General features: G+C 37.1%; 1 protein-coding gene across 3 annotated transcripts in view; it reads left to right on the top strand.

The window, feature by feature from the left end:
- LOC143019511 (sialin-like) overlaps positions 1–22094 on the top strand; it is a 37335-nt gene that overhangs the window by 5589 nt on the left and 9652 nt on the right. For all 3 annotated transcript variants that reach the window (XM_076175190.1, XM_076175191.1, XM_076175192.1), the window contains exons 2-8: positions 1138–1170; positions 5829–5996; positions 6538–6599; positions 6706–6780; positions 6938–7093; positions 10911–10998; positions 13035–13405. In XM_076175190.1, the coding sequence (XP_076031305.1) occupies positions 1149–1170; positions 5829–5996; positions 6538–6599; positions 6706–6780; positions 6938–7093; positions 10911–10998; positions 13035–13405 (942 nt within the window). In that variant the 5' untranslated portion in view covers positions 1138–1148. The remainder of the gene's footprint in view (positions 1–1137; positions 1171–5828; positions 5997–6537; positions 6600–6705; positions 6781–6937; positions 7094–10910; positions 10999–13034; positions 13406–22094) is intronic.

Raw genomic sequence — 22094 nt, 5'->3', positions numbered from 1 at the left:
CCTGTACAGAATGTTCTCTCGACCTTATGCAGTATCTTTCGTTTTGTGTCGGATCTACACCGCTTCTGCATACTCTGATCTAGGGCGGATCTGATCTATATCCATGGAGTCAAAGGCCATTTAGTTTGGCAGCATTCAGTTCTTGACAGTCTTGCTAGTGTGCTTGTCAGGTAAAAAAACTAATAATCATCCAAAACCACTTCCAGGTCTTCTATTTTTGTGTTTTATCATCCTTTCTACTTGCGCATTTAGTTTTATACTTTTTTATTCCTTATAAAGTAATACTGGTATTCTTCCTCACGTACTTGTCATGTGAAAAATTAATTGTCCATGACCACTCTTAGGTCTTTCATTTTTTTGTTCTACTTATAGTTTTATCATTGTTTTCTATTTGTCCATATAGCTTTATACTTCTTGGTTTCTTATAACGTAATTTCTATCATGTTGGGCCTCATTTTTCATCTTTATCTAATGATGTAAACATTTTCATGTCATCATAGTGGATGTTAAAAGAACCTTAGACCATTACCATGAATATAGTTTTTCCATACATCATATGGTATATAAACATCTTTATATAAACAACTATATACAAACATTATGTACACGAATAATGCAATCTTACAGGTATCTCTGTTGGGAATCTAAAATTCGAAATATTCAATATTCGGAATGAAAACCTCTTCCAAAAATAGGCCAGACTACGCCTAAGCAACTGAGACAAGGCGACACAAGTGACATAGGCAACATAGGCGACACAGGCGAAGCAGCGCAGAACAAAGGCGGACTTCCTGTCCTTGAACTGAAGCACCAGATTAAGATGGTGCTTATGTTACTCAGAAATATTAACTTTTTTTATTTTAAGAGAAGATTAGATAATTTTGTTGATAATGGTGAATGGTAAGAGACATGGAAATGCTTAGTGTGGGGCCTTATGGTATCTTGTAATCTCATTCATTCTCATATTCTTATTCTTAACTTTTCGTTCAAAATATTGGAAACTTTCGTATTTTAGATTCCAAATATGGATGTGACGATGCATTCTTTTCACCACTGTATTGACTTGACAATACGTATAACAACGTATCCCAACACAAGTTGTAATAAAAATGTGAGTCAGTATTTTTTTTCTTACAGATTCCGTGAAAATGACGATTAGTGGATGGATCGGTAAGTAGAAACTAGTTTTTTTCACATAAGGTACAGTAATTATTAGATCTTGCACTGAATAACCAAGAACCATCCAGTAATAGATACAAGAAGGTAATCTATGACCTGTCCTGACAATGATCAATCCTTCAAACTACACAAAAACAACAAAGTTTGTGGCAGACCATACCATACGACAAAATTAGGGAAAACAATAACACACTAACAGTGTAGAAGGTGGCTACATATGGGCAGAGTTTCTAAGGATGGATTCTTTGAAACGAGGGGCGTTTGTCTTTGTTTTATTTGTAGGTACAAAGATATCTACAAAGAGAGATCAGGGAGAGGGTCGTCCTGCCTCTACTGATTAAGTCCTTGACCTAGAAAGGGCTATTGCCAGGATTTTGACCTCGGCAGTCCTATGTAAAACGGGCGCAGCCGTTAGTTAATAAAGTAAAGTGCTTCAGTAAGCATGATAGTGTAGGTTGCTGTATGGGAAATGTGCTAGTCATTAAATACACACACACACACACACACACACACACATATATATATATATATATATATATATATATATATATATATTATCGGAAAATTTTAAACACTGGACTAAGAGTAACAGAATTTATCACCAACGTTTCGAACCCTGTCCGGGGTTCGTCTCCAGGGTTATACAATATCAACTAAAGGAATCAATTAAATAGTGTACCGGTGTTCCCTGGGACAGCTCCCACCAGATTGAGCAGAGGTGCAGGTTAATAGAATTTCACACTAGTAACCTCCCCAGCCAGTCCACCATCACTGTACCTCCTTTCTTCAGACATTCTGCATGGCATCCATCCAACCCAGGTGCCTTACCTGGTTTCATCATCTTAAGCTCTGCTTTCACTTCATCTTTCCATATTTCTCCTCCATTTTCCTCACTCATCACTCTCATTTTCTTAGCGCTTCCCACTGCAACTACCTTTCCCTCCCTATCCTCCTTCACATTTAGCAACCCCCTAAAATACTCTGCCCACTTTCCTCTCACTGCCTTCTCTTCCATTAACATCCCTCCATCTGCACCTTTTACCTTTTCTTCTCTACTTGATTCGCCTCCTTTTCCTTTTTTAATTTCTTCTCAAAACATCTTTTTATTACTTTATTTTTTTTTATATTCTTACCCCACTTCACATCTGCTCTCCTCTTTGCTTCCTTTATCTTATGCTTAACTTCCCTTCTCTTTTGTACCTCTCATACGATTACCTCGTCCTAATTTGTAGCCAATCTATGAATGCCTGCTTCTTCTCTTCTACACCCTTATTTGCTTTCTCATCCCACCACTCACTACCATTCCTTCTATTTCCTCCCACCCTCCTTGTTCCACACACCATCTTTGCACACTTTGTGACTCCCTCCTTGAACCATCCCCATTCCTCCTCCACTCCTAGCTCTACTCTATCCTTCACTCCCTCCCACTCCTCCTTCAGTTTCTTCTTATACTCCTTCTCCTTTTCTTTCTCATTTAAGCAGTTCACTCTAAGTACCTCCCTGCCTTCTGTCCTTTTCCTCTTTCTCCACCTATTTTTCACTCTCAATTTACCTTCCACAAGAAAATGATCTGATATTCCCCCACTCTCTCCCCTCAGAACATGTACATCCTTAACTCTTCCTACCATACTCCTGGTCACCACTATTTAGTCCATTAACACTCTATCTACCACCCTTCCATCCACCTTTCTCTTCCATGTGTATTTATGCTTGACTTTCTTCCTAAACACTGTATTTGGTATCATCAACTCTCTTTGAAGACACATCTCCACCATCAATTCTCCACTACGATTTTTACCTGGAACTCCATACTTCCCAATCACTCCATCTATTGGTTCGTTTCCTATCTTAGCATTAAGGTCTCCCAATACAACTACATTGACATTGCTCCCTAATCCTTCTATGCACTCATTTATATCTACCCAAAAAGCCTCCCTTTCCTCTACGCTCTTTTCACTACCGGGCTCATACGCACTTACAAAAACCCACAACTCCCTTCCCAGTTTCACCTTCATCCACACACACACACACACACACATATATATATATATATATATGGTAGTTCCTTTGTATGGGGTTTAGTTATATGATTGGTGGATGTGGCAAGATATGGCGTATATATTGAATTTACGGTAATGTAATTGGGGTAGGTATGAGAAACGGATCAATGGATCTGACATTAGGCATCTCGTGTTGGTGATGCTGCGGGGGCGTCATGTTTGTCTTACGTAGCATTATTGAGTCAAATTGTTTTGTGATTGAGGAATTTGTGAGGTCTACTAGATTGGGGTCTTGCTAAAGACGAGTACCATCTCACATGTGTGTGGATCACGTGCATGGTTGGTGATGGTTAATGAGGGTTACAATCTGTAGCAAATTGTAGTAAGCAGCTTTCCTGATTGGCATACAATAACTTTGTCAAACATTAAACACTCCAGCGCATTTTCTAATTGATTTCTTGTGAGAATGGGAGATTAATACAAAAAAGAAGAAGAATGATTATATCTGTCTATATTATATCTAGAGTTAGAGAAGAATATCTAAAGCACCGTTTTAGCATGTATCTATTTTAAAAGTGTTCTGAAGCTGCATTTAATTGAAGAAGCTTCCACTAATGATAATCCTGAGGACGAAAATGAGCATAGATTTATTAAAAGGTGATCACCAGGCCCAGGCACAACTTTGCATTTTCTCCTTTGTAATTTTATCTATTTGTTTAAAACTAATATCTTACCTCAGAATTATTATTTGAGGCATTTTCAACGAAAATGTTTGTCGTCTGCTGATTGCCATTTTAAATCACAGCTTTCAGCGCCCTCTCTTGGTTTTAGTTCCGGTGACGTCATGGTGTTTATCAATCCAAGCGTCCCGTAGCGAAACTGACAATTTCTTCAGCAAAATTTAGAGTTTTTCATCGTCTTTTGAGAGTAATTTCGATTCCTTAAATATCTTTGCTACAGCCAAGATGTGCGGCGGATACACAGCATAGTTATGAACTGTCAATTTGAGCTGGGATATCTGAAGAGGTTTTCATATTAGTGTATCACTGATACATACCGTTGTGTATATGTTGGTTCTGCAATGATGTCTTCGGTCACTCAAAAATGCAAGGGTGGTATATATGACGTATTCAATGTTCTTGCAATGTGCCATCACGTTCACATTGCGCGTCCTGGTTACCACAGTATTTGTAATAAAGTCATTTCTTCATCTCGGCCCAAGTGTGCCAGTAGAAAGATTAATTACGGTGATTTGTTACTACTAGATAAAGATAAATATTCTTTGCTTACTTAAGAGACTGTTTTAGATTGTTTACACACTGTATAATAAACGATAGCTTCACAGCAAGTATCGCTTAGAACATGCCAGTCCGTCCCAGCAAATGACAGGTGTTTTTTGTATTTATTTTTATACTGCACGTCCTTATTTAGCCAACTACTGAACTGTGATAATAATAAACATATAGAATTGAAATAAAGTTCCAGTTTAGGTCTAATAAAAGAAAATGGCTGTTTCAGAAATCGTTTAGTCAGTATTGCTTCTCTGAATTCAGAAAAAGGGATCTGCAGTTTAAAAAAATAAAATTCAAATTGTTTGTGTCTGCCTGTCTGAGAATATGGTCTTATGTATTTTGTTTTACTCCTCTGTCTTGTTTTCTTTTTTCCCTTTTGTTATATTTATTCTATGTAATTTCTTTCTCACTTATTAATTCTCCTGGGTTTGTTTTTCTAAGCATATTAATCTGATATATTTCATAATATATATATATATACCTTATAATTCGTTTTGCATATCCTTTAAAAAAGGTCTTTCAGTATTATTGTAAGATAATCTAGTTCCATCATTTAGCTCCACGTATATCTTATGTACGTGAAGTTGTTGCTGGGTCATTATCGTAAGCTTTCTTCTCCAGCTTTTCTTTCTGAGTTCTATATGATATTAATATATTATCATCCGGCTCTTTTCTTCCCAATCAGGTATACTCCTCGGTAGTTCTTTTAATTTCCATATCTAATTTGATATCAAATAGCCTGAAACACTCGACATGATCATAATGTATATATATATATATATATATATATATATATATATATATATAGCATGAAGAGTGAACACAACTCATGACGTCACTCCGTAGTAGATGGTTCCACGGGTAGGTTTTACGAGAATGGCTGAAGCAGACGACATTTTGGGGATAGGATAAGTAATTTCAAAGTACAATAGATAAAATATGAACAAAATGTGTAATTTATTTTGATTTTATTGACTATGGAAAGTACTCTAAACATTCTGGTAAAATTAGACACTTTTAATTTTCAAAGTGGTTACACTTTAAAGGGCACACATTACAGTTTATCAAAACTTGTAATATTAGGAACAAAGTTGGCAGAAACAAAATATTCAAAAGTCAACCACACAGTATTCATAAATATATATGTACAAGAAAATTAAGTTTATCAGGAAACAAGGCAGGAAATCGTGATTACTGTAAAGGCAATGGAAAAAACGCACTAAGTAGATATGAGATTAGCCCCTGCAAGACAAAGATAAAATCAACAGGAAACTAATACCATGCGGCTGTTCTTTGAAACAGAGTAAAGAAAATGAGCTGTAATATAATCCTAACGATTTCCCAACTTAATTTTCAGAGAAAATCCCAGCCCGAGTATCCCTTGGGGTCTTGTCGATGTTAGGCTTCATCAACCTCTACATAAGTCGGGTGAACTTGTCCATCATTATCGTGGCTATGGTTCGTCCAGCGTCTTCTAACCAGAGCGAAGCCATCGCCTCGGAATGTAAAACTGGAGAGTCACCTGGTAATTACAAAACATTCCTACACGGAAACTATAGTCTATGCTGTGCAAGGAGTCTGTTTAGGGTTTGCCATACGTCGTGCCAAATCAACCTTAGTACATGTCTTTCTCTCTCTCTTTTACTCTGTATATAGTAAAGGAAGTCGTAAAATACAACGAGCATCACTTTTTAGGATCATAACAACGATTACCTACGCCCCATCCCGCATGTCTCACCTGTGACACCTCAACGTGGCAACATTGGGAGGAAAAAGCGCTGTTGCCACGTGTCATAGAATTTATTCATTTTGTTATAAATTCTAAAAAGTTATATTCATTGTACTATACAGCCTCCTTTATCGTATACAGAATTAAAGATAAAATACCACATAGATGGGAAATAAGAGAGAGAGAGAGAGAGAGAGAGAGAGAGAGAGAGAGAGAGAGAGAGAGAGAGAGAGAGAGGCAAGTACCACACCCTCTGTTATAAAAATTCTTATTCACAATGTAGCTACAGACTTCGGTCGAATTTTAACCATAAATTGACTAACCTCTCCCTCCTCAGATAGTATTAATAACAGTGTCGTCACTGGAAATGTTACCAATATTAAGCCGACGGAAGTATATGTAAGTTGAAATTTGTCTTAGTTTTTCGAACATATGGTCAACAACAACAAAAAAAGTTCTAAAGAAATATGAAGATAATAAAAAGTTCCGCTTCTGAAAATTTCAGGGAAACTTCGACTGGGACGACCACATCCAAGGATTAATACTTGGATCATTCTACTGGGGCTATGCCGTTTTTCAGGTAAATTTCAACATTTACTTCTACTAGGAAAATCAAGGACAGTGTGTCCTTTAAGGAAACCCGACCCGAAAACTAGTGAAATAAGGATAATCAGAATGTGTATATATAACGTGGATGCAGAAGTTTTTTGTTTTTATTATTCCTGTCGTTATTTCAGGTTCCAGGCGGCCGTTTGGCAGAACTGTACGGACCAAAAAAGATTTTCGGAATATCAATTCTAAGTGGTGGGATAGCGGCCATTTTATCTCCAATAGCAGCAGAGACCAGCTACATAGCTCTCACTGTCCTGAGAGCCTTGCAGGGATTTTGTCAGGTAACCGTTTCTATTTTTTTTTTTTTTTTTTTACTACATTAATTTCTAATTTTCTTTTATTGCACTACTTTATCCTGAAGAAGGAATTGAGGTGGTTTCTTTTAATTATAATTCCTATTCGCCGGCTGTAAACTTACGTTAAGTTAAATGTTTCTATATATAGTACACTCAAACTCAGGCGAGCAAGTTTCAAACGACGTCTGGCTGTGTAATAAGACTCATTTACCACATGTAGGGTATACAGAGCGATCATCTCGACCGTTTTCTATTGTGCTAGACACACGATTAATTAATTGACGCGAGTTTTGAAGAATCCTACATACGTACTTGAAACAAAATATTCTGTATTGATACAAGAACTAATAATATATGCATATAACTCATTAATATGAAAAAATATAAATGATTCTTATTTAATGTTTACAAAGATACCAGCGTATGGTACAGACCTAAATTTCAGTATTACTGGTACATATAGGAGTCTACACAAAGTTATCATTTCAGAATACAAATTCCCTTAAATATCTTAAAAGGCAAATTTTTTTTTTAAACAGGTAAAATCTTGAACGATTTTTTTTTCCATTTGGCAGGAATGGAAAACAGATTTCAGACAAGTAAATTTCAATTAATTTTCTGATATACTTGATCTTAATTTTGTGAAGTTGTTGTGGTATGGTTCGGACAAGCCAGGGAAATGAAACTCACGGTAACACTACGAACTCGGTTTTTATTTTACTCTAAACTCGTAAAGGGATGAGCTTGTGAGTAGAGGAGAACTTGAAGCTTGGACAGGAGTACTGCTTGTGGAGGAGAGCTGGTTGTGGAGGAGAGCTGGTTGTGGAGGAGAGCTGGTTGTGGAGGAGAGCTGCTTGTGGAGGAGAGCTGCTTGTGGAGGAGAGCTGCTTGTGGAGGAGAGCTGCTTGTGGAGGAGAGCTGCTTGTGGAGGAGAGCTGCTTGTGGAGGAGAGCCGCTTGTGGAGGAGAGCCGCTTGTGGAGGAGAGCTGCTTCTGGAGGAGAGCTGCTTGTGGAGGAGAGCTGCTTGTGGAGGAGAGCTGCTTGTAGAGAAAAGCTGCTTGAAGATGTCGTATCCTGAAGTGAACTGCTGCTTCGGCTTGGTCCCCCTCCTTATAAAGGAGGCTGGTGTGGACCCAGGCAAACTGTCCTGGGTCCTGATTGGTCCTTTCATTTTCGGTGGAGACGCTCTTCTTGGTGTTGTTTTGATGTTTCTTGGCGTGTATTCTGCTTTGTAGTGTAGTGGGTGTGCTGTGTTTGATCCCCCACCACGCCATTCTGGTTCGGCTAAGTATTACACTACGTAAATTGCTAAACAGTTTAATGTGGTAAGTAGTTGTCACCCCAGAACGCCCACATGAAGAATCGTCACCTCATGAGACCCCACCTGAAGAATTGTCACCCCAGTACGCCGAATAACAACAGTGGAATAAAGAATAGGTTAGGTTGAATGAGGGTTATGCCAATTGTCATCAAGTTATACAACCGAAGAATCGTAAACACAGGATGGCCCACATGAAGAATTGTCACCCTAGGATAGCCCGAACGAAGAATTGTCACCCTGTCGAAGTCTGGGATGACAATTCCTCGTGTGATCCTACGACACTGCCATTTACGACAGACTAAACCGAAAGAGATGATTCTTAATGGGACTGCAGCGAGTCATCATTAACGTCTTATTCAGAATTTTCTGCCTCCTATACCAGTTTTCATCCCTAAGCTTGAGAAAAATAAGAATAAAGAACAATTGCCTCGTGCCGAGTTGCGCAACTGCCCATGTGGCGAAGTCACACTGAATGTAATTGACACGTATGCACGCATATTATCAACCTGTAATTCTAGTGTTACAACATAGATTAGACAGATAAACATGATACATGCATACCTATGCGTTGTATTTAGACAATACTTTTCCTGCAAGCGTAAACAAGATAGCAAGTTTAGATTTTTTTTTTACGAGTTATCTTTAAGTAAATTTTTCCCTCTCTTCCTCAAAGACACCACACAAGTATGTCCACTATTTATGTATCTTTGCGATATCCATCTTGTAACCAGTTAATATCTCGAAATTACCACACATCCCTCAGGTGATTTCCACTGGTGCGATTTCGTATTGTTCAAGTACCGCCCTTCGAGTTCTGATTAGAATGCAAAGTCTTCAGAGGTTAATTGCTGTTACTCTTGGGCCTGCCGAACCATCATCGCTTCCACACACACACGTGTGCGCGCAGGCACGCACAGATAGAGATACGTCTTCACAGTTTGACGTGAGTGGGAAGAAGAAACACAGAAGTTTTAAACAGAGCATATTCATGACTAGTTTCGTAAATGAACTTTCTCAAAGGTATAAACATGTATACGTTTGCACTTGTGGGTATGTTGTTTTTGTTTTTATGAAGTGTGTTTAATTCCTAGAAGAGGGTTCATTTTATTTTCTGCGTGTGGCAGTGAATATTATATTGCACTATTATCACATTTGTCATACACGACTTTTCGTATATACAGGTGGGAGAGTGACGCAGAAGACATAAATTATAGTCTGTACGCAGAGGTGTGGGTGTTATGTGTCGAATTAGATGTTCATGTTTGGCGTGGAGTCTTTCAAGATATTTGAAATGCAGATTATGTTAGTGTTGGTCGAGTAGGTGGACGGTAACAGTTTGGTGTAGTGACTCAGAGGTTCTTTAGTGACTACATCACGAATCCGTGATGAATCGAACTGCGACGTTCCGAACCTTTTGATTGTAGTAGTTGTTTGTGGGGTATGTCGTCTGGCTCCTAGGGACTGGTAAGTAATAATCTGACCAATATTAGGTACAGTCGTTGAGTGGTTTTATGTCTCCAATGTTGATTGTTTTGTGTGATAAAGAAGAAGTCACTGTTCTAGTCAAGGGTATTAAAAACGTAAGCCCATTGAGTCATTACACATAGCTAATTACACCAATAGAAAGCAGATATTACATGGACAAAAGCTTCCGAGATATTTGGCCTCCGGGAATGTAACTCTCGAAGTTCACCTGTGTGGGGTGTTCGATTAAATCTGCTGAGTTGTGCAGGTGTGTGTCGCTTGTTGAGCCAAGTATAGTATGTGTGTGTACATATCTATAATTGAAAAAAATATTATTGCACTTTGACACAATGTCTGCATAATTTACTTTTTTTTTTGTGTTTTGTTACCGATCTTGCGTGACAAATTAGTTTCACTGGGGCCCAGGGCTGTAGCCACGAGGCGGCTATGGGGGACTTAGCCCCCCAAAAAATCCAGTTAGCCCCCCCCAATTGAATTTTTACTCAAAAGTGTTATAAATATACTACACCGGAAAACTTACAAAAATAAGCTAAGTTTATGGTAAATTTGCGATACATGATGTGTATACAGAAAATATAAAATTATAGGTATAAGTACAGACATACAAAATATTATCAGTGGTTATGATATAAAAGTGTGTTGGCACAATATAGCGGTAGTCCCCCCTAAAGCATGATTAGCCCCCCCCCCCCCAAAAAAAAAATCCTGGCTACGGCCTGCTGGGCCCTCATTTACCTATGGGTCGTAGTTCAGTTATGGCCAACGCTTTAGTAAATCCATGCATGTTATCACGTCGGGATGCGCGAACATGACATGCGCATGCGTTTGAACATTATGTTTCTCCTGATCAGTGACGGAATTGGTAAGGTTCTTCACATGAGAAAAAAAAAAAAAAAAAAAAAGCCACTTCACTTTGTGAGTGTCAGACTAGTTGAATGGAAATATGCACGACTGTCCATGCTACTGTTATCACTACAGATGCTCTTTCTCCCGCAGTCTGTGGCCTGGCCTTCCATGCATGTGATGGTCGCGCAATGGATTCCACAACACGAGCGCTCTACTTTCATTGGCGCAACATTCTTCGGTTTGTGCATTTACTTTATCATTCTAGTAATACACAGATTTTGAACTGTACTCAAGTCCGGTTTATGCATTTAACCTCGTCATTATAGTAATACACAGGATTTAAACTGTATTCAAGTTCGGTTTGTTCACTTACTTTATCATTCTAGTAATACACAGGATTTGAATTGTACTCAAGTAAGCTGCTGTGGTAGAAGGAGATGGTTGATTTCGGGAACGTGGGTAAAATATGATATGCTGCAGGAAAAAAAATCCTGCATATGAAATGACATTCTGTGTAAATTATTGAAAAAAAAAAATAGTTTGCCTTATCTACACACATATATCATAAGTGACAAACTATCTATAATCAGGATTTCCTGGTCATTTTCTTCTTTTGCATTTCTAGTTTTATTTTATCTCCTATATTATAACTTCACAACAATCTCTTATTTTTTCCCACATTCAAAATGTTGCTCTTCTTCGCATTAAATTTCATCTTGGTTCCATTCATCACGCTGAACCTATTAGCTCCCTCAGGATCCTAAGGCGCCGTTTCACAATGACCTCTGCTACCCCTTGTCCGTTTCCCTGCTCGCATTGTCGAGCGACATGTCCTAGTTCTCTACATTCATAACAGATAGGCTCAGTCTCTCCACAATCCCTCGCGAGGTGGCCAAGTCGCCCACACACATAACGCTTCGTAGGGGGTCCCCTCCATCCGCTGTGGTCACCCCTGGACTCCCGCGTTTTCATTTTTCTATCGGCCGGTGGACTCTGATCCAGTAGGTGTCCCCTCTTCCCGGGTGAGTCATCGTAATGACATCTCGATCCTTGGTCTCGTGCAAGGCCTTTTGATTTCTCTGTCGCCAATGCAGCTAACGGCCTACCCTTCTGTGTCCTTGTGAGAAGTCTAGCACGGACTACCAACACGTCCATGCTCGCAGACACGGCATCATCTATTTCATGTAGTCCAGCAGACACCATTCTAACTACTTGTTCCAAGCCTTCATCTGTTTTGATAGTCCCGCTAATCTCCTAATTTCGTTGGGAAAGACGTCGACCTGTTCGCCAGCCGAGCGCATTCTTTGTAGCCGATTGAACAATTCGAACGCACTCTCAGTGAATGTCTCTTCGAGCCTTTTTTTTTTTTTTTTTTTTTAACTTTTATGCATCTTCTTGATCTCTCTTGCATTTCTAGGTAGATGGCCAATGCATCGCCTTCCAGATCAAGGGTAATATAGCTTGCGACGTCGCTCACACCGGTTAATTTTGCCACTAATTCTGCCTTTTTAAGCCACGTGATGACGTTTCTATTGCCATTAAACGGCTTTAGGGTTATGTTGCTCATCTTGAACGGTTTGCTCTTTGTGCTAGTCGCCTCAGCCATGCCTAGATAGCTCGTGGTCGCGGGGCAACGCATCACTTACCTTATCAGCGTCATTTCCTGCTTCTTCTTCGATGACGTAGACTCTTCGAGCTAGTTCCTCCTTCACTCGTTTAGCCTATCAATCCTACCTGAGCTAATTATTCTCTACATTTTTCTTCCACTGCACTTTTCTCACTCACTCTTCCCCTCGTTCGCTTCACATATACACTACCTATGTACATCAGCCAACGCCCATTCGCCTTCTTCCATTCTAATCTTGAGACAGTCTTACTTTCTCTGTTATGATTTCAGTGTTGAAAAAAAAAATAAGATGTAATGGGGACTTGAAATTGGAAAGGATGTGGGGGAGAAAAGGGACCACCTTAAAGAAAGAAAAAAAAAATATAGCAATATGTTGAACTTGAACAGATAAACCCCACAGACTTAAAATATATGAACTTTCAATGAGCAGCAGATTTAGTGAAATTGACAAACAAATGCATGTTATATATACAGGTGAAATGGTATCTGACTTGCTAGAATTTATATACTCACTTAACATCAAATAATGATTAAAGAATTGAAGACGAATTTATAATGCCATATATATATATATATATATATATATATATATATATATATATATATATATGTATTAGTGCTTGGAATCATTCTCTCTTGTTTTTTAGCCACAAGCATAGGTACAGTGACTTCCCTGCCACTCTGTGGAGCCATGATCGAAGCCTATGGCTGGGAATCTGCTTTCTATTTAACTGGCATCCTCTCCATTATTTGGTGTTTATTTTGGGCCTTCCTTGTATATGACTCCCCCACGCAACATCCAAGAATTTCCAAAGAGGAGCTTGAGTATATTCAAGACGACACTAAAGCCAGAGATCTAAGGGTGACTTCAACTAAAGTTCCTTGGAAGTCTATCATCACGAGCCGACCTGCATGGGCACTCTTCATTACGGACACCCTGTCTGTAATTGGATTGTACTTACTGATCATCAAAGTTCCTTCATACACCAAGAATGTACTAGGCTTTTCCATAAAAGATGTGAGTAATAACTTTTGCTTTCCATACACCAGTTATATCAACTACACACAAACACACACACTTTTGTCGGATGGACGGCGAGGATTAGAGTTCTGAAGAAAAAGTGAAATTTTCGTGGACCTCAACGCAAAGGAAGTACCTATTGTATTTACAGGGAAGGGGATAACTCGTGGTGTCGTGGGAAAGTGAGGAAAAAGGAGAAGGGGAGGGATTACTGAGGGAAATGGAAGGAAATGAGGAAGGAGAAGACTTGGTCCAAGAGGCCAAACGTCTTGTAAACAAACGGAGGACCGATGATTCTGGTGATGGGATTAACAAAAATGTAAAGATTAGAAATATAGATAAGAGCAGCACAATTGAAGGTTAGGATAATAATTTCCAGGGATTTAATGAGGGTGGGGGGGATACCAACCTCCCCCGATTGACAAGACTAGAGGAGAAACTTGATAAGATGATCGAACATTGGGAAGACAGGTTCAGTAACGTAACCAACATTGCGCAGAGAGTTGAAAAGTTGGAAGAACTAGAGAAGGCAAGGCGAACAAAAATTTAACTAATGAAATAGAAGAATTAAAAAGACAGTTAAAAGAAGTAAAAGAGGAGAATGAAGAATTAAAGAGGAATAATAAAGACAATAAAGAGGCCATAGCAAAAGAAGCACAGGGTTGGAAAAAAATCCAGGAAAACAGTAATGTTGCATTTACTGACATAATTAAACAGCAAATGAAAGAACAAACTGAAGACTCGGTTACCAAAGTGATGAGACAGAAGGAGAATATAGTAAGAGACTTAGCAGATAAAAAGAAATGTATAATTATATTGGGAATGGAAGAGAAACATAACCTAGATAGAACTTCAAGAATCTGAGGAAAAAGAAAAAGTAAGCAGTTTACTAGAATTAGTTCAGGAAGATGAACCTGAAATAATTAAACAAACTGGAGAGATGTTTAGGCTCGGAAAATATAGTACAGATAAGACCAGACCAATTAAGATTAAATTCAGGTCACAAACAACAGCAGATAATATCTTAGCAAAAACAGGGAAGCTAGCAGCAAGTGAACAATATAAAAAGGTATGGATAAAAAGAGAAATGAATAAAGAGGAAAGAGAGAAAGAAAAGAATGAAAATGAAAGAAGCTAAGGAAAAAACGAGACCAGAACGGAGTCAGAAAAACAAGAATTCTACTGGAGAGTAGTGAATATGAAATTGAGGAAATAGACCATAACAGAGAGAAACAAAAAAAAGAAACAGAGAATACAATGGAAATAACAGAAAGTTAAGAGTGTCCTACACAAATATAGATGGATTAATAACAGGACTGAATGAATGGAATGAGTATCTGAAGGAAAAAGAACCGAACACAATGGGAATTGTAGAGACAAAATTAAAAGGTCCACTACCACCCAACAGCATAGGACACAATGCATATAATTATTTGATTAGAAACAGACATAAAACAAGGGGGTGGAGTTATGTTCCTGACTAAGAAGGATATAAACGTGAAGAGTGTCACATATGGAAAGAATAGAGTAGAGATGATTATGATAGAAGTAGAAGACAGAGATAAGAAGAGCAGAAAGTTTGTAATAAACTACGTGCCCCCAAAAACAGCCTCGTGGGAAGAGAGTGAACATAAAAGTATGTTAGAAGACACAAGTATAACATTAAACAAGATAATGGAAGATGGAGGAAGAATAGTCATGATGGGCGACTTTAATTGCAAAAATTTCTGCTGGGAAGAGATGACTGTAAAGGGTGGAGAAGACTCATGGGGAAATGTTCTACTTGAGATGATTATTGACCACACAATGACAATGGATTCAAGAGAACACCAGGTATAGAAATGAAGAACCATCGAGACTAGACCTAATAATCACATCAGAACCTGAAATAGTGGAAAAGATAGAATACCAGGCACCAATAAGTAAAAGTGACCACATATTGATAGAACTAGAACTAAATGAGAAAAAATACATGAAAAGAAATGAACAATATAGAAAAGGAAGATTGATATATGAAAAAACAAATTTTTATAAAAATAAGAGAATTCTTTCAAAAAGAAAACTGGGAAAGAATACACAAAGAAGATACAACAGTAGAAGAGAAATGAAATATTTTGACAAAAATTTATAAAAAAAAAAAAAAAGGAGTGGAAAAGTATGTCCCAAGACAAAAACAAGAAAAAGAATATGTAAAGTGCTGGTACAACAAAAGTTGTAGGGAGTTAAAAGACAAAAGAGACAAAGCTTGGACCAAATTTAAGAAATACAAAAGACCTGAAAAATGGAAAATATATACTTGTTATAGAAATGAATATGTACAAGTGTGCAGAGAGGAAAAGAGAAAATATGAAAAAGATGTCATAGAAAAATGTAAAGATCAACCAAAACTATTCTACAGATTTGTAAACAACAAACTGAAAAACAAACAAGATTTGGAGAAATTAAGACAAGGAGTTGAATACACAGAGGAAATAGAAATGGCGGAAATTATGAACAAGCATTTTAAATCAGTGTTTACAAGGGAGAATATACAACCAGAAGAGATCGAATGGAAGGAGAAAGTCCCCCCTATGAAAGAAATAGAAGTAACAAAGAATGAAATAATGAAACACTTGAGTAATCTTGATAGAAAATTGCATGGACCAGATGAAATAGCAAACTGGATTTTGAAAGAATGCAGAAATGAACTGGCAGACAAAATACATAGCATAATGAATAGTTCCTTCAAAGAAGGAAAAGTTCCAGAAGATTGGAAAAAAAGCAAATGTAGTACCTATATATAAAGGAGGAAATAAAGAAGACCCTACCAACTATAGACCAGTCTCTCTAACAAGTACAATAGCAAAAATGTGTGAAAGAATTATCAAAAGTAAATGGGTAAAATATTTAGAAAAAAAACCAGCGTGCTACATCCAAGGCAATTTGGATTCAGACAAGGACGATCATGCATCACTAATTTAATGTTTCTATTTAAGGCTAATAGATATAATACAAGAAAGAGATGGATGGACTGATTGTGCATTTCTAGACCTAAAAAAAGCTTTTGACAAAGTACCACATAAGAAGTTGCTTAAGAAATTAGAAACTGAAGGAGGAATACAGGGCAAACTGCTTAAATGGATGGAAGACTTTTTGCAAGAAAGAAAAATGAGAGTAGTGATAAGAGACAAACACTCAAAATGGGATGACGTAATAAGCGGTGTTCCACAAGGAACAGTTCTGGCCCCAATAATGTTTGCTATATATATTAATGATGTGGATGAAGAAATTGAAAGTTATATGAGCTTCTTTGCAGATGATGCAAAACTATTAAAAAAAGTGAACACGGAAGAAGATTGTGAGTCACTACAGAGTGATCTAAATAAAGTATGGGAATGGAGTAGGAAGTGGGAGATGGAGTTCAACACTAAAAAGTGTAGTATAATGGAATGTGGAAAAAGCAAAAACAGAATAACAGAATCATATAAATTGGGAGAAGGAATAAAAAAAGTAGAAAATGAGAAGGACCTGGGAGTCATTGTTATGAGTAATATGTCACCTGAGAAACATATAAATAAGATTTTTGGAGAAACAATTAAGATTTTTGGAGAAACTTATAATTTAATAAGAACAATCAAAGTGGCATTTACATACCTGGATGAAGAAATGGTGAAGAAAATTTTAACCACTCTGATAAGACCAAGATTGGAATATGCAGCAACGATGAGGTCACCAAGTACAAAAAAATATATAAAAAAAGATTGAAAGAATACAAAGAGCAATTACAAAATTGGCACCAACACTCTCAAAACTATCATATGAAGAGAGACTAGCAAAACTTGAACTACAGACACTAGAGCAAAGAAGAGAGAGAGGAGATTTGATAGCTATTTACAGAATCATGAAAGGCATAGAAATGATTGATAGAGAGAATCTGATAAAATGGGATGACAGAAATACAAGAGGGCATGGAAAGAAAATCAAGAAAGACAGCTATAGAAGAGATGTGAAAAAGAACAGCTTTCCTCACAGAGTAATAGACAGTTGGAACAAGTTAGATGAGAAAGTGGTGTGTGCAAAAACAATACATGAATTAAAAATAGTTTAGATAAATGAGATATGAAGACGGGACACCACAAGCATAGCTCCCCTTCCCGTAAAATACAACTAGGTAAATACAACTAGGTAAATACACACACACACGTCGGTCGAAGTGACAACGAAGTTTGGAACTCCAAGAAAACTTCAAGTTTCATCGATCTCAACGAGGGAGTACCTTTGTTGTATTAATAGGGAAGGGGAAAGCTCATGGTGTAGTGGGAAGGTGAAGAAAAAGGAGAAGGGAAGGGATTACTGAGGAAAGTAGAAGGAAATGAGGAAGGGGACGAAGGGACCTAGGAAGTCAGACAGCATGTCAACAAGAGAGGGGCAGACGACAGTGGTGATGTCGAAGAGATTAGTAAAAACGTAAAAATTAGAAATATAGATAAGAGCAGTGCAATGGAAGGTGAAGATAATTATTTCCATGGATTTAATGAGGGAGGAAATGACAACCTCCCCCAACTAGTAAATCTAGAGGAGAAACTAAAAGAAATGATAAACTGGAAGAACTAAAGAAGGAGAATCAAAACCTAGCTAAAGAAATAGAAGAATTGAAAAGACAGTTAAGAGAAATAAAGGAAGATAATAAGGAATTAAAGAGGAATGATAGACTAAAGAGTCCATAACAAAAGAGATAAGTGGTTGGAAAAAAGTACAAGAGAACAATAAAATGAAATTTAGAGGTATAATGGAACAGCTGATGTAAGAACAAACTAAGGACACAGTTATTAAAGTGATGAGGGAGAAGGAGAATATAGTAAGAGACTTAGTGGATAAAAAGAAATGTATAATTATATTAGGGATGGAAGAGAAGTATAATCCAAATAGGACTACAAGAATAAAAGAGGAAAAGGAAAAAGTAAACAAGACATTAGAAGTAGTTCAAGAAGATGAACCAGAAAGAGGGAAACAAATAGAAGAAATATATAGATTAGGGAAATATAATACAGATAAGATCAGACCAACTAAGGTTAAATTCAGGTCACAAACGACAGCAGAGAATATCTTAGCAAAAATAGGGAAACTAGCAGACAGTGATCAATATAAACAGGTATGGATAAAAAGAGAAATGAATAAAGAGGAAAGAGGAGAAAACAAAAAGACTAGAAGCTAAGGAAAAAAAGGAGAAAATAACAGAGTTAGAAAAAGAGAATTTCTATTGGAGAGTAGTGAATATGAAAGTGAGGAAATGGTTCATAGCAGAGAAAAACAGATGGGAAACAGAAAACACGATAGAAGTAGCAGAAAATTAAAAGTGTCTTACACAAATATAGATGGCTTAATATCAGCCTTGAACGAACTGAATGATTACCTGAAGGAAAAAGAATCCAACATAATGGGAATTATAGAGACAAAATTGAAAGCTCCACTACCACCCAACAGTGTAGGACATGGTGCATATAATTATTGGATTAGAAACAGAGAGGTAAAACAAGGGGGTGGAGTTATGTTCCTGACTAAGAAGGATATAAATGTGAGGAATGTCACATATGGAAAGAAGAGAGTAGAGATGATTATGATGGAAGTGGAGGACAAGGATGGGAAGAGCAGGAAGTTTGTAATGAATTATGTGCCTTCTAAAACGGCTTCGTGGAAAGAGAAAGAACACAAAAATGTTAGAAGACGCAGGGATAGCACTAAATAAAATAAAGGAAGATGGAGGAAGAATAGTTATAATGGGTGACTTTAATTGTAAAGAAATCTGCTGGGAAGAGATGACAGTGAAGGGTGGAGATGACTTATGGGGAAATGTACTACTTGATATGATTACAGAACATACAATGACACAATGGATAAAAGAGAATGCTAGGTATAGAAATGAGGAAGAACCATCGAGACTGGACCTAATAATCACATCAGAACCTAGAATAGTGGACAAGATTGAATATAAGACACCAATAAGAGTGACCATATATTGGTTGAACTGGAGCTAAATGAGGAAAAATACATGAAAAAATGAACAATATAGAAAGGGAAGATTGATGTATGAATTTTTTTTTTTTTTTTTTTTTTTTTATAAAATAGGAGAATTCTTTCAAAATGAAAGCTGGGAAAGAATATACAAGGAGGAAACAACAGTAGAAGAGAAATGGAATATTTTGACAAAAATTTATAAAGGAGTGGATAAGTATGTTCCACGACAAAATAAAGAAAAAGAATATGTAAAGTGCTGGTACACCAAAAGATGTAGGAAGTTAAAAGACAAAAGGGATAAAGCTTGGATAAAATGGAAAAAATAAAAAAAAAAACATGAAAAATGGAAAATATATATTAGTTATAGAAATTAATATGTTCAAGTGTGCAGAGAAGAAAAGAGAAAATACAAAAAAAATGTCATAGCAAAATGTAAAGATCAACCAAAACTATTTTACAGACTTGTAAACAACAAACTGAAAAACAAACAAGAATTAGAAAAACTACAACAAGGAGTTGAATACACAGAGGAAATAGAAATGGCAGAAATTATGAACAAGCATTTTAAATTGGTGTTTATGAGGGAGAAAATACAACCTAGAGATATCAAGTGGGAAGAGAAAGTCCCCCCTATGAAAGAGATAGAAGTATCAAGAAATGAAATAATGAATCACTTGAGTAATCTCGGTCAGAAAATTGCATAGACCAGATGAAATGGCAAACTGGATTTTGAGAGAATGCAGGAATGAACTAACAGACAAAGTACATAATCTAATAAACAGTTCATTGAAAGAAGGAAAAGTTCCAGAAGATTAGAGAAGAGCAAATATAGTACCAATATATAAAGGGGGAAACAAGGAAGACCCTACTGACAATAGACCAGTCTCTATTGCAAGTACGAGAGCCAAAATCTGTGAAATTATCAAAATTTGATGGGTAAGGCATTTGGGAAAAAAAAAAAAAAAAAACATATTAAATCCAAGGCAATTTGGATTTAGACAAGGACGATCATGCTTCACAAACTATGTGTTTCTATTCAAGGCTAATAGATGTAATACAAGAAAGAGATGGATGGGCTGATTGTTCATTTAAGCTTTTGATAAGGTGCCACATAAGAAGTTGCTTAAGAATTTAGAAACTGCAGGAGGAATACAGGGCAAACTGCTGAAGTGGATGGAAGACTTCTTGCACAAAAAAAGGAGAGTGGTGATAAGAGACAAACACTAATTAGGATGAAGTGATTAGTGGAGTTCAACAAGGAACAGTTCTGGCCCCAATAATGTTGGCTATATATATTAATGATATGGATAAAGGAATTGAATGTTATATGAGGTTCTTTGCAGATGATGCAAAATTATTGAAAAAAGTGAACACTGAAGAAGATTTTGAGTCGCTACAGAATGATCTCAATAAAGTATGGGAATGGAGTAGGAAGTGGGAGATGGAATTCAATATTAAGAAGTGTAGTATGATGGAATTTGGAAGAAGCAAAAAAAGAATAGTGGGATCATATAAATTGGTAGAAGAAGTGTGGCTTAACAGATTACTCTGCTACGCATAGGGGGTTAGCGTAACGAGTGCCCTCTTTTCTGGATTACGTAACGTAAACAACGCGGGGTTAAGAATCCACGGAGTGCTCGTCGCTAACGTTTATTGGCAATAGAAAACACGACTTTCTCATCTTCACACAACAGGTGCTGCCATTGAAACTATGGCAGCAGACAGTAATTGGGAGGAAGAGTAGAAGTAGTAGATGAAAAAACTGTAAAACAATCCAGAGCGACGCTCGTTACTAACAGCTTTTATACAGAATTACAAATAATCTGAACATGAAATACGAGTAGCTTAAGGCTAATTCATTATGACATACAAGAAACAATATACCAGATCTAAAACTAAATTCGGCTCAAAAACTCACCGAGTAGGCCGCGAAGGGAGCGGGTATACAACTGAAGGCGTTTCAAACCACACTGGCTGGAGGTGTGACGTGACATCACACCACCGCAACCGGTTCTTACACACCTTCTTAAGTCTAATTCTTAAAGTGAACATTGTACAAATAATGAGATGCTATCTTGCAGCACAGCTTGCAGACAACTTACAACGATAGTATTCTTAAGCAGACGAAGCTTCTGCTCGCAACATACTTAAATTAAAGCATTACAAAAAACAAAATTGAAAACCTCTTCCGAGGGGAAACGAGCCTTACGACAAAAAATATGTAAACATGGGAATACACGGACGTATAAAAAAGCCCCGTTACCTCTCGTAACGGCACAAGAAGAAATTAAAAAAGTAGAAAATGAGAAGGACCTGGGAGTCATTATTATGAATATGTCCCCTGAGAAACACATAAACAAGATTTTTGGAGAAACTTATAATTCAATAAGAATAACCAAAGTGGCATTTACATACCTGGACGAAGAAATGGTGAAGTAAATACTGGTCACTTTTAAATGACCAAAATTGGAATATGCAGCGACGATGTGGTCACCAAGTACAAAAAAAATGTATAACAAAACTTAAAAGAATACAAAGAGCAGTTACGAAATTGGCACCAACACTCTCAGAACTATCATATGAAGAGAGACTAGCAAAACTTGAACTACAGACATTAGAGCAAAGAAGAGAGAGAGGAGATTTGATAACTATTTATACAATCATTAAAGGCATAGAAACTATTGATGGAGAG

Source organism: Oratosquilla oratoria, chromosome 37 (genome assembly GCF_046742065.1).
Source record: "Oratosquilla oratoria isolate Oo_2021 chromosome 37, ASM4674206v1, whole genome shotgun sequence".
In the NCBI taxonomy this organism is placed as follows: domain Eukaryota; kingdom Metazoa; phylum Arthropoda; class Malacostraca; order Stomatopoda; family Squillidae; genus Oratosquilla; species Oratosquilla oratoria.
The sequence above is the reverse complement of the archived record's forward strand: the minus strand, read 5'-3'. Positions and strand labels throughout refer to the sequence as shown.